The 13,696-nt window shown below is 38.1% G+C and overlaps 2 protein-coding genes across 5 annotated transcripts in view; one reads left to right on the top strand and one right to left on the bottom strand.

Moving 5' to 3' along the window:
* LOC126260060 (ferrochelatase, mitochondrial) overlaps nucleotides 1–4,675 on the bottom strand; it is a 63,113-nt gene extending 58,438 nt beyond the window's left edge. The window contains exon 1 of the mRNA XM_049957251.1: nucleotides 4,387–4,675. Coding sequence (XP_049813208.1) covers nucleotides 4,387–4,414 — 28 coding nt within the window. The 5' untranslated portion in view covers nucleotides 4,415–4,675. The remainder of the gene's footprint in view (nucleotides 1–4,386) is intronic.
* Nucleotides 4,676–4,793: 118 nt separating this feature from the next.
* LOC126260062 (L-seryl-tRNA(Sec) kinase) overlaps nucleotides 4,794–13,696 on the top strand; it is a 29,912-nt gene continuing 21,009 nt past the window's right edge. The window contains exons 1-2 of one of the 4 annotated variants that reach the window (XM_049957255.1): nucleotides 5,737–7,008; nucleotides 8,259–8,369. In XM_049957255.1, the coding sequence (XP_049813212.1) occupies nucleotides 5,981–6,943 (963 nt within the window). In that variant the 5' untranslated portion in view covers nucleotides 5,737–5,980 and the 3' untranslated portion in view covers nucleotides 6,944–7,008; nucleotides 8,259–8,369. Of the gene's footprint in view, nucleotides 5,061–5,736; nucleotides 7,009–8,258; nucleotides 8,370–8,997; nucleotides 9,178–13,696 lie in introns of those variants that run through there. The other 3 variants (XM_049957256.1, XR_007546598.1, XM_049957254.1) reach the window with 3 other exon arrangements.

The raw sequence follows: 13,696 nt of genomic DNA on the forward strand, positions 1-13,696 counted from the left end.
CCTAAGGTAAGTCTTTCCGCTCCCGGGATTGGAATGACCCCTTACCCTCTCCCTTAAAACCCACATCCTTTCGTCTTTCCCTCTCCTTCCCTCTTTCCTGATGAGGCAACAGTTTGTTGCGAAAGCTTGAATTTTGTGTGTTTGTGTTAGTTTGTGTGTCTATCGACCTGCCAGCGCTTCGTTTGGTAAGTCACAGCATCTTTTTTTAAATATATTTTCTTCTTTATACAAAATTAAAAACTGCAAATGATAAACTTCAGACTGACATGGTCGACAAGGCTATGTCTTTCAGTATTCTCCCCAATGATAAAATTCCAGTCTACCTCCTCTTTTAACTATAACATTAATTTAATGGAATTACTGACATGCTGAGGAAATGCTGATTTATGAGCTCATCCTGCAAAAATACATGTTCAATGTTCATCTATAAAGAAAAATTGCATGAGTTAGTCCCATCAAATTAAAACAAGAAAATACATCTGAATAAATAGAAATGGAAATTTAGAAGAAAGCTTATGACGTCAGAATTCAGATGTTACCAGAATGATGTCTTTTATACGCAGAAACAGTGATAAGTAAAACTTAAAAACTGCAATTATTCTACAGACAACAGTGAGCCAATATGAGGAGATAACAAGGGAATGGGAGCATGCCAAGTTAAATTTCTCCATAATCATCCTCTCTGCAATATAAAAATCAAACTACACAAAGGCACATGACACGTAATCACTGAGATTTATTTCTCATTTAAAGTATGATGCACAAAAGTCACTCAAATTTAATTATAAAAATCATAGCAATTTTTCCCTAGTTAACAGTTTTGATTTACATTTGATCCTGTCTTGAGATTCACATTTATTTATCACCAATTTCTACTGCAATAAGTTGCAAATCTGATTACTTTTGATTAAAATTTCCTGAGTAGAAGAGTCTCTTGAGTGAATAGCACAAATAAGCATTCATCACTTTAATTTAGAAGCCCCTGACATATAATAACATAGCATAATCCATACCAAAATTGTAAATCCACATACCAATACTGTAAATCCACTTGGAAGATTTGTGCGAATAGCTGTCAGATTGTGAAATAACCTGTAATGCTTAATTCAGAAGCCAAGTCAGACATATCTCCAAATTCGCTTTCACCAATGATATGGAATCAACTACTTCAGATACGAAATATTCACATGAAATGCTGATCATTGCCAAATATCTCAACAAGTAGGTTAAGAGTTTCTAGCTTTTAACCCCATTGAGGGCACAGAATATAAGAACTGCATATTACGCATACTTTGTCAACATTTTTATTTGATTAAATAGCAGCTCCAGCTACATAAAAAACATATCTTATTTAGTGAAAATAAATACATTACATGCAGCTGGAGCTGCTATTTAATCAAATACAACAACAGTTGTGGATGACCTATGTCAAAGATGAGGAGTATTTTGTACAAAATAATAAATATTTTTATTTGTCCTTCAAAGAGCATATGAGCACAGTAACGAGATAACTTTATTGTGAAAAGAGGAGTTACTACTCACCATATAGTGGAGATGCTGAGTTGCTGATGGGCACAATAAAAAACTATCACACATAAAGCTTTCGGCCAGTAAGGCCTTACTGGCCGAAAGCTTTATGTGTGACAATCTGCAACTCAATATCTTCTCTATATGGTGAGTAGCAACTTTCCTTTTCATAATATTGTTACAATCCTTCCTGGATTTTCTACTGTTTGATTAATGAGATAACTTGCAATTTAGAGGAATACAAAGCACAAAATTTATCTTCTGTTTCTAATGTAACTATATACCTTCATGAATATTATGCAAGGTTAATCTGAACTCTGTCACCAAAATTTTGGAGATCATTCAGGGAAATCTCCTGTGTATTTTGGTATATGGAATCTGCAACCTCTGGCAACTGATTAGAGTGATAACATAATTATGATTTAGTCATTTTGTTGTTCCAGTTAACTTTATTTCTGTGAAAATGTCCTCACAACAGTGAACAAGTCTGTGATATGCAAACAGCGAAATGTAAAATAAAAATCACAGAGTAATGCAAGTACTGTGATATAGTTGGCTTTACAGCAGGAAGAACTCACTGGGGTGTAAATGTGCCATTTTACACTGCACAATGTGATTACTGGCCAAATCTTCCATTGCTAAACCTATCTACACTGCTGTGTATCACTGTTAACACAATTAACACTACCTTGAATGCAAGCACTATCCTGAATGCAAGCATACACTGAGGTGACAAAAGTCATGGGATAGCAAAACGCACATATACAGTTCGTGGTAGTATCATGTATACGAGTTATAAAAGGGCAGTGCATTGGCAGAGCTGTCATTTGTGCTCAGGCGATTTATGTGAAACACTTTCCTAAGTGATTATGGCTGCATGCATGACAGGAATTAACAGACTCTGAATGTGGAATGGTAGTTGGAACTAGACACACGAGACATTCTATTTCAGAAATCATTAGGGATTCAATATTCCAATTTCTGCAGAGTCAAGAGTGTGTTGAGGATACCAAGTTTCAGGCATTACCTCTCACCATGGCCAACGAAGTGCACGATGGCCTTCACTTAATGACCAAGAGCCACGGCATTTGCATGGAGCTGTCAGTGCTAACAGACAAACAACACTACATGAATAAATCGATGTGGGCAGCATGACATCATTGCAGTGCGTCTCCTGAGCTCTCGACCATATTGGTTGGACCTTAGATGACTGGAAAACAGTGGCATGGTCAGATGAATTCTGATTACAGTTGGCAAGAGCTGATGGTAGGGTCTGAGTGTGGTGCAGATCCCATGAAGCAATAGACCCAAGTTGTCAAAAAGGCATTGTACAAGCTGGAGGTGGTTCCATAATGGTGTGGCTATGTTTACATGGAGTGGACTGTGTCCTCTGGTCCAACTGGACCAGTCATTGATTGGAAATGGTTATGTTTGGCTGCTTGGAGACCATTTGCAGCCATTTATGGACTTCATATTCCTAAACAAATATGTTTTTTTCATGGATGACAATGCCACAATTGTTCATCATTGGTTTGAAGAACATTTTGAATAATTCAAGAGAATGATTCAGCCACTCAGATTGCCTGACATGTATCCCATCAAACATTTATGGGACATAATCAAGAGGTCAGTCTGTGCACCAAATCCTACACCAGTAATACTTTTGCAATTACAGACAGCTATAGAGGCACCATGGCTCAATATTTCTGCAGGGGATTTTCAGTGACATGTTGAGTCCATGCCATGTCAAATTGCTGCTTTATGCCAGGCAAAAGAAAGCCTGACGAGGAGGTACCATAACCCATGGCTTTTGTCACCTTAGCGTAAGGTCAAAGAGTGAAGTAGGCATAACTGTTGTCAAAAGCAAGTATTTTGGGTGAATGGAACAAATTTGTTTCAAGCAAGGCATATGGTAGTCCTATATATGTTGACATCTGTACTATCATACAAATATTTTCATTACAATGCTCTTGCTGAGAGAAATGGCAGTAAGAGATCAAACTAAATGTAGTCACCCTACAACAATACACTGAAGACCATGAGTGCCTTATACAAAAATATTCTGTATTTGTCTCTGAACAACACCTGAAATTATGTCAGTGGAGTTCAGGTTCATTTCCATATTAAGTCAGTTAACAAAGCTTCATGTACCAGCATTAAATGATTACTCCAGGGAATATAACAACCCTCTACGTATCGCTCACACAGTGATCATGAAGATAAGATTAGAATAATTACTGCACACACAGAGGCATTCAAACAATCATTCTTCCCGCACTCCACAAGTGAAAGTAGGTCTAACAGGAAGAAACCCTGATAACTGGTACAATGGGATACACCCACTGCCATGCACCTCAAGGTGGTTTGCAGAGTGTAGATGCAGATGTTGGAGCAGATTAACAGTACTGGTACATCCAAATACAGTCATACTTGGTTTAATTTTTTTCACAAGTCTCACAGCTGTGTAGGTACCAAATACACTATCTGGCAAGTCAAATTATGCAAAGAAACCACGTTAATTTTATGTAATGCATGGTGAATGCTATCTGTTTCCTGGATACTGTACGCTGCAGAGGGATGAAAAAAAAAAAGCAGTGGCAGGGAATGGAGGTCGAAGATACTGGATCGAGCAGGAAGAAGTAGAGGGAAATATAACTGCTACGTGCACTGTAGAAGTTTTCCCTCAAATCACATATAATTTGTTGGTCTTGTTTACTCGTCGGCAGAGCGTGACAGCTATGTCTGCACACTCTCTACTTCTAAAACTTTTTTTCGTATTATGTGACACACACACACACAGAGAGAGAGAGAGAGAGAGAGAGAGAGAGAGAGAGAGAACGTACTGCAGAAAGCACTTACCTATTACTAAGCGTATAGTGTTCATCATGGTGTGACTCAGAATTTCAGTAACTGTTTGGACTATCTATCAAAAATCTTCTCTACAATCTCGCTATTTAGTCTCAGGACGACAATCACGTGCGAGAGAACTACCCTAATGATGACACCAAAAGTGCTCGTCACTTCTCTGTCGTGATGTAACTGTGGCTACAAAAAATAACAAGCCAGAAATAATGGTTCTCTTGATAAAGAAAGTTGCTTCATGAAGATAACATTGTGTTTATATAAACAGCTGATCTGGTCTAAAGGACGCTTTCATGCTTCTCGTTTTTCATTTCACCAGCATGCTGCCAATATAACGAAAACTCTTGCATACGTCAGCCGACACTGAGTCGGGAAAGACAATACATAACATTTTATTTGGTGTACATATCATGTAGTCTATACCACAAGGCAAGAAATAACTTGAAAACTAGTTTCTGTTTGTTAATTCAAGGAAGCAGCTTGTTAATACTTTTCTTGTCCAACCGAACCTCTGTTTAGACCTAATCATAGAAACGCTGAAGCGCCAATTTTTACATCTGGGAGCTAAAATTTGCAATGGACTTCACAATAAGACTTTTACTATGTCCCGATTCGTGACATCCTTACAAGTACCAAGCAAATTTCCACTGATGTCAGGCTGTCTTTAACAGGTAAGTCAGATAACAAGACACTTAAAATAATGGAGTGGTATCGGCAGTGAGTAGCACCCTAACGTATTTATTCATTTTTGGGATAATACACTGCTAAATTTGATCAACTTTTGAGTTATTCTTCTATTAGCTTTCAGAAAATTACAGGTGTCTCGGTGCTAATGCGGACTGATATGGCTGTGGTTTTGTACAATTATATCTGATTGTGTTACAGCTATCGAAAATTTAAGTTTCCCGTAATTTGGGAGCAATAATAAGCACTTGTCTGCTGATTTAGTTCATGAATACACGCCCAGATATACATCATCGTATTTATAAAAGATGAACTTTTGTTGCAAGCTCACATCTTACACTCCTCATTCCTACGCATGACGCATGTTTTGCTTCGCTCTAGCTCTAGACGGAAGCATAAAATGTGATGGTTGTGAGTTTAGTGGCAACGCGTCGCAGGAATATGGTGGTGGCGGTACAATGTGAAATATGCTGTCAGTAGTTGGCCGCATAGTGCTATTGTTGGTGGATCTATATAAATTATTCATTTTTTTGTTATTTGTATTAAAATCATACGGGTGTCTTGTTCCAAAATGTTTTCGCTTTTTATTTCTTCAGTGTTGGTCACACATTTTCGACAGTGGTTTGTTTTTTGCGCTAAAGAGTCAAGTGTCAGAACTCAGATTCAGTTTTCTGTGTTGCAGTGACACTTTGATAAACGGTGTGCAGTTGCCGGCAATCGTGTTGAATAGTTGATTATATCGAAACGTTTAATTTGTTGGAAATAGGAGCTCACTGTCGAAGTTGAATAAGCAGGCGCCATGAAATAATAGTAACGTTATGTGGACATTGTCAAATGAGTTTGGGTTAAGTCTTATTTAGTAATTGTATAGCAAATTACTCTTAAGAATTGCAAATATTGTGCTGTCATGGAAAATAAGGAAAGTGAGATTGTGCTGCTTATTTTACTTGGTTTGCCAGCTAGTGGCAAAACAACATTATCAAAAGTGTTGATGAAGTTGAGTGGCGACGTTAATGTTTCTGGATCCGTGGGTGAAAAAAATCACAGTATAATTCATATTTGTTATGATGCATTAGTGCCACTACTTTCGCTTGAACAAACTAAGTGGAGTGAAACTCGTAAGAAGGTTGTTTTCGTAGTTGAAAATATTATTTGCCTCCTGAAAACACAGAACTATTCAGAACTAGACGACTACTTGCAGTGTATGCAAATAGAGAAGACCAAAAGGCACATTTCACAAGCTACAAATGAAACTACAATGGTCCTCATAGATGACAATATGTATTACAGTAGTATGCGGTATGAATATTTTAAAATGGCAAGAAAATATACAATAAGTTTTGCAGAAATCTGTTTACACTGTTCAGCAGAGGTGGCTTGTAGTCGCAACTCGCAGAGATCAGATGATCGTGTGGCACAAGATACTATTATTAGAATGGCAGGAAAACTGTGCTGCCCCAGTAAGAAAAATTCGTGGGAGAAATGGTTCTGTTGTCTCTCTTCAGAATCGCCATTTGATAAGAGAGATGCACAAGCTGCATTCCGGGTTATAGAGGATAGCCTTAAGGAACCAGTTTTACCTGTGAATAATGAAGATGATGAGAATGCACATAAAAAATGTGCTCCTAATCTCATTCATGAAGCTGATATTGCTCTGCGGAAAGTTATAGGTAGTAAAATAAAGCAACTATCTGCAAGCACTGCTACTGGTAAAAATAAGCAATCCTTAATTTTAAAGAAACAGTTACTCCTACAAGAATTGAAAAGTGGTGTTCTGGAGGTGCCAGAAGCCATATATAAAATGTTTGATACCAGAAGTGATGAACTGCAGGAAGAATTACAACAGTGGTGGCTAACTTTTTTTTTATGAGGAGTGTTTAGGTCCAATACAGTAAATGCAACTGTGAGAACTGGCAGAAAGCACTGGAAACACAGGTAACTTCACAAATTTTGTATTGTGATTGTGTACCAAAATAACAACTACACAGTAGTTTTTACTTTAAATCATGGTTTTTAATTAATGAGCTATTGGTGTAGTTATCTTCCAACTGAATTGGGATTGGCCAGATGGTAAATCATCTAGATATCTTTGTGTATTACTAAAGACTGGGTATAAAATGTATACTGGCTATAGCAAGGAAAGTGTTTATGAAGAAGAGAAATTTGTTAACATTGAGTATAGATTCAAGTTTCTGGAAGTCTTTTCTGAAAGTATTTCTATGGAGTGTAGCCATGTATGGAAGTGAAATGTGGATGATAAATAGTTTAGACAAGAAGAGAACAGAAGCTTTTGAAATGTGGTGCTACAGAAGAATGCTGAAGTTAGATGGGTGGATCACATAACTAATGAGGAGGTGCTCAATAGAATTGGGGAGAGGAGGAATGTGTAGCACAACTTGACTAGAAAAAGGGATTGGTTGATAGGACACATTCTGAGGCATCAAGGGATCACCAATTTAGTATTGGAGGGAAGTGTGGAGGGTAAAAATCATAGAGGTAGACCAAGAGATGAATACACTATGTATGTATGTATGTTGCAGTAGTTACTTGGAGATAAAGTGGCTTGCACAGGACAGAGTAGCATGGAGGGCTGCATCAAACCAGTCTCTGGACTGAAGACGACAACAACAACAACAACAATATTACTAAAGACTAACATGAAGCATCTGATTTGAAAGTGTATACTCTAAACCATTTGCACATTGTACACAGATGCATTATAGCTTACAAGAAAATCTGAGTTCACCACAGAAAATTAATACGTAAGACATTGTGGTAGTTCTACAGATCAAATACTATATGGACTATTATCCTAATCACTAATGCTTGCTATATTCTGTTAGTGATTTTTAGTGTCAAGAAGTTTTTGGCTACGGTCAATTACATGAGGTAATTTGTGTGCAACATCAGACACATTTTGAGAAACATCTCCTTAAAGTCCTTTCTTGAGAACATCTGACTGAGAAAATAGCACTTTCCAGTTGACACAATCATGTTTTTAATGTCCAATACTGTTCCTACAGAGACTAGGCACTACATTAAAGTGTACAATGAGTTTCTTACAAAATGACAACAAAGCACTTCACCTTAATTTTAATAAAAGAAATAATGCTGTCTTTTGTGTGCAGTTTTAATTGGTGTGGGTTCAGAAAAGGCCTAATGTATTGATACTTCTGCTGTGAAAGGTTCATCACTTCGAGAAGCAGTTATTGGGGTAGTGATACATATATGCCAAACACTACCGCATCAAGCGTGTCTGTCTGCTCTGAAAAGCAATTTCTTTTATTGCAGAGAATGTAAGTGAAACATTGAAGCAGCCCTACATAGTTTTTTATTATTTTTAACAATATAATGAAAAAGGTGGATTGCTACTCACTTTATAGAAAATGCATTACTTCAGAAGAAAAGAATTTTGGCTGAGTCATTTCGTTGCATCTGTCTGTGACAGAGTGTCTCCTCTGTATGGCAGGTAGCAGTCTATCCTTGTCATAATATTATTGTTAGTCCCTTATTTGATTTTTAATTTATAATTGTCACTGCTAGGAACACCCTCTTTCTACAAAGCAACTACAGCTTGGTAGTGCCTTGAGAGCAATTTGCGACCCTGTATGTTGTTAACTTTCAGTGTCATGCAAGGTGCACTGTTATTTTTACACATGAAAACTTTTCTGCCTGGCATAAATTGTTTTTCTGTTTTATGTTCTTATCAGAAATGGGCAGTCTGAGATTATATCTAATGAATTTTTCAGAAAATGCCGTAAAATGGAGCATTTAATGAAAATTTGTATATGATGTCTACAGAAAAGATTCTACATGTATGAATGTTGGGTAACAATAACCATAAGTTTATCCTATCTGTATAATATCTAAATAAATGTCTCTTGAGACTTCCATAACAGTTTTATAGTTCAGTTCTTGCTGCAGATCTCTAGAGGAAAAAGCGTTGGTTGTACTAAACAGAAATGCAGTCAGTGAATCTAGAAGGATGCAGCATTTCAGTGGATGCAGAAATGCTCGCCCATGAGCAAAAATAGCATCACAAACTTGGAAAATCATTTAATATCATTCCAAGATGCATGAACAATATTTTGAAGAAGTAAAAAGTAAGAGGTGAACTTTCATAATTTGGAAGAGGAACTGTAGTCATTGTTATAGAATAGATACTGTTGTAAATGATCATGCTAATAGACAGGTATACATGGATGTTTTAGAGTTTGATGCAAATTCTTGCTTATTGTAGAACTTAAATTTCACATTTTCTCAAAGTAATCTTCATGAAGTTCTTTCATCCACCAATCGCATAGTAAAGGCTCAAAAATATGATTCCCAGGAAAGTGCTATTCTGGAATTTTTCAAAACACAGTGCCTTCATGGAGATCTAGACAAGGCCTGTGTGTGCTCGAGCTGGGCAATAAGGTGGACATTTAGGACATGTTAGTTGCTCCTCATTATGTTTAAGCTAACACACTTCTTTTGACCGTGTGAATTATAATAGGCAATTGGATTCGATAGTTACAGCAGCATGGATGGCGAACTTACTCCCAAGGTACATGCACCACTTCAACACATGCCCGATCTACAATTACCATAATCTTTATGAAAACTCTCAACAAAATGCTATCATTAATATTTTCAGTTCCACCAATTAGTGAACCGAGCGAGGTGGCGCAGTGGTTAGACACTGGACTCGCATTCGGGAGGACGATGGTTCAATCCCGCGTCCGGCCATCCTGATTTAGGTTTTCCGTGATTTCCCTAAATCACTCCAGGCAAATGCCGGGATGGTTCCTCTGAAAGGGCACGGCCGACTTCCTTCCCCATCCTTCCCTAATCCGATGAGACCGATGACCACGCTGTCTGGTCTCCTTCCCCAAACAACCAACCAACCACCAATTAGTGCCTTTTATTACTGGTTGCGTACAATGTGCATACTTGTGATTGTGATGATGTTTGGTCTGTGGGGCACTCAACTGCGCAGTTATCAACGCCCGTACAAATTCCCAATCTTTGCTCAGTCCAATCTCTCCACTTTCAGGAATGATGATGAAAGGATGAGGGCAACACAAACACCCAGTCATCTCAAGGCAGGTACAAATCCATGACCCTGCCAGAAATCAAACCTGGGATCGCGTGCTCGGGAAGCGAGAACGAGACCACGAGCTGCGGACACTTGTGACTGTGTTTTTAAGAAGGCTCAGAATAATATTGCAGCAATAAAACATGATTGAGAAAAAAAAAACGAAAATAAAACTTACGTTGCAAAGGAAATGTCCCATATACAACAAAACTCAGTGCTCATACAAGTGTCTGCCAACAGCAAAATGTGTCAAACGCAGTAAGAAGACTATGTAATGCTTCATAACGACAAAGTGCCTCCGATGAGCGTGATGTCGCAGCTGTTTACGTTAGATTTGTTTGAGCAGTTGCGAGTGAACTCGTACGCGTGTGCAGTTGAGTAGCATATGAGTAGTACCTTCTCCCGCTTCTGGCGACAGAAGTGTGGCTGTATAAGTAGTAGCAGCAAGCAGTCAGATGCTACCCAGAAAAATTTTACTGGCGCGCCCAAGCTGCCAGATTCAGGCATGCACAACAGGCCCAGATTTAGGGAGTGGGTGGTTAACCGGGGTATCTTCCCCGGGCAGCAATTTAAGGGGGGGCTGGGGCGCCAAATTCATATTCTCGAGGGGAAAAAACGTTGTTTCACAAAACGCCTAGCATCCAGGGTACGTTGGTCAATGAATTATTTTTATGATTTTGAAATGCATCCCTGTTGGTTTTTGAACATTAAGTAGATTTCCGAATGAATCATAAGTTCATTTTTGAATACGAGCATAGCGTATGTGATGTCTCTGCCAGGGGAATCCCCAGTGCATCTAGAAATAAATTCCTGCAGACCAAAGTGGACGGGGCTATATGAGCTGAGCAGAATAAAGCCGAACGGGTGGATGCCAATCGCTGTTGGATGCTAATCACTGTTTGTGTGGTTGCTGGGTTTGCGAATGATCAGCATTGTTATAATTACTAGCGAAATCCGTAGGTTCAGACTACCAGAATGGAAATAAATGACTAACAGGAATAACAAGTAAGAAAGATTACGTATTATCTTTGCGTTGTATCCAAGAAAATTAATTTTGGCAGAAATTTTTTGGCCAGACCGCTACACTAGTACGGCCAGTTGTAGAGTCCCTGGCTAGCAGCCGCTTAAGTTCTATTTTGGGAGTAGCGTGGAAAATGCATTGTGCAAGCACGTAATAATGCCTAACTGGGGAATAAACGCGGGATAACTAAACTGGGTGATTGTGACAGGGCTAGTGAAGTTAACCGGAGAATAAGTTTTGACACTGGAAGGAATAGTTATAGAATTAGTGATGACAAGATTTGTTATTAGAACGAGGAAGGAGATGAAATGGAGATGTCACATAAATTATGGAAGAATACAATAATTCCAAAGCTATATAAAAATTTTGTGCTATTACTTTCCGATCTCATGCTTGAGGAACTGGAGTATATGAATGACTGCAAAACTATTTCCTAACATAAAGATTTTTGCTTCTAGTAGGCCTAATAGGTATGTCATATTGGTACTTCATGAATTATATTCTGTCGTGTTATAAAAATGACCATTTGTGCCAAAACAGTCTCGTTTATTTGGTGTGTGTTGCAACTGCTGCAATATTAGGCAGGCCCATTTTGTTTTATGTAACAGACGGTGTCAAAATACATGTAATGAAATCGAGAAACCGCACCTGTCTTGGGTACTATTTGTATTAACAGCTTTTTCAGTATTAGAGAATGACATTTAGTTTTTTCATGTAGCAAAATGTTTGACGAACTTTGATGAGGTAATAGATTCTTTCCCAGAAAGGAAAGCATGCCATGTAAAGCTGTAGCAAGAGTAGAGAGGAAAAAAATGCCAGGACTTAAGGACTGAAGAAATGTGTATTGTCTTGCTTGTCTCTTGTCTTTACTGGTTCTATGTAACCTATATTTAATTTTATGTCACACAAAACAGCAAGTTATTAGCTAATAGGCAATAGAGAGTGCAAATTTTCTGAGGAGTTCTTGTTCCCCCCGTTACAAATCATCCCGTCCAGTATTAAATGTGAGTTTGTTTTAAGATGGGCAGGATGTCAAGCCGGCCTACTGGAAGCAGGATAGGCACCACGGAACATTTTAATTTCCATTGTCCTGGATATAGTTTGATGGCATCCATTAAAAAATATTACATGTCTGAATTCCACAGAGCGAAATACAGTGACGTGCGGTAGAACAAATCTGTGTGAAGAGGCGTGGCAATGCACTTTGGCACACTTAAGACCAATAACATGTCTTACATTTCCTCGAACACATATTTTTTACGTGTCAGATTCTTCAGAAAGATGTGCGCTACAAAATGAAGATATTTTTTTGAAAAGCCGATTTTTCGTTTTTTTGGTGGGGGGGTCGTACATCAAACGCTCCGGGGAGGGGAGCGGGGGGTATCACTATCTAGTATTGCCTCGGTCCAGAAATATCGTGGATCCAGGGCTGATGTACAGAGCAGTGTGAACTAGAGTGGGGAGGTGGGTAGTCTCCACCTGAGCCGTGTTTACATTTAGTTATTTTGCTGTTTCCTCTTCATTTATTGCTCTCATATCAAATGAAAACAAAACGGATTTCTGTGGCCAGGAGCTATCAACTGAATTACAATACATTCAAATAATTACAGAAGGCTATAATATGTTGTTAGTTTCAGATTTTATTTTATTTCCACCTTTCTGACAGTCAAGGGGGAAACCACTTAACAAAAGCAAGACCTCTCTGGCCCAGCTTGAAATACTAGCCAAATTCCTTTCAGAGTATGCTGATACAATAGTTCCATATTTAGCAGTCGTATACAACAGCTCACTCATAGAAAGTTCTGTACCTGAAGACTGGACAGTTGCACAAGTCACACCAATACCCAAGAAAGGAAATAGGAGGAATTACAGATCCATATCACTAACATCAATTTGCAGTAAGGTTTTGGAACATATACTGTGTTCGAACATTATGAATTACCTTGAAGAAAATGATTTATTGACAAATAATCAGCACGAACTCAGAAAATATAATTTTTGTTAGACACAACTAGCTCTTGATTCTCATAAAGTAATGAGTGCTGTTGACAGGGGAGTAAAACTGATTCCATATTTTTAGATTTTCAGAAGGCTTTTGACATCGTTCCTCACAAGCAACTTCTAATCAGATTGCTTGCACTATGGAGTATGGCCTCAGTTGTGCGACACGGTTCTGAGTTCCTGTCAGAAAGGTCACAGTTCGTAGCAGTTGATGGAAAGTCATTGAGTAAAACAGAAGTAATATCTGGCATTCCCCAGGGAAGTGTTATAAGCCCTTTGCTGTACCCGGTCTATATAAACAACATACGAGGAAATTTGAGCAGTCCTCTTAGATTGTTTGCAGATGATGCTGTCATTAACCATCTTGTAAAGTCATTATATGATCAAAAACAATCATTAATGATTTAGACAGTATATCTGTATGGTCCAAAAAGGGGTAGTTGACTCTAAATAATGAAAAAATATTGTCATCCCACGTGAGTACTAAAATAAATCTGCTGAATTTTGGTTCACAATAAATTGCA

Source organism: Schistocerca nitens, chromosome 5 (genome assembly GCF_023898315.1).
Source record: "Schistocerca nitens isolate TAMUIC-IGC-003100 chromosome 5, iqSchNite1.1, whole genome shotgun sequence".
Lineage (NCBI taxonomy): Eukaryota > Metazoa > Arthropoda > Insecta > Orthoptera > Acrididae > Schistocerca > Schistocerca nitens.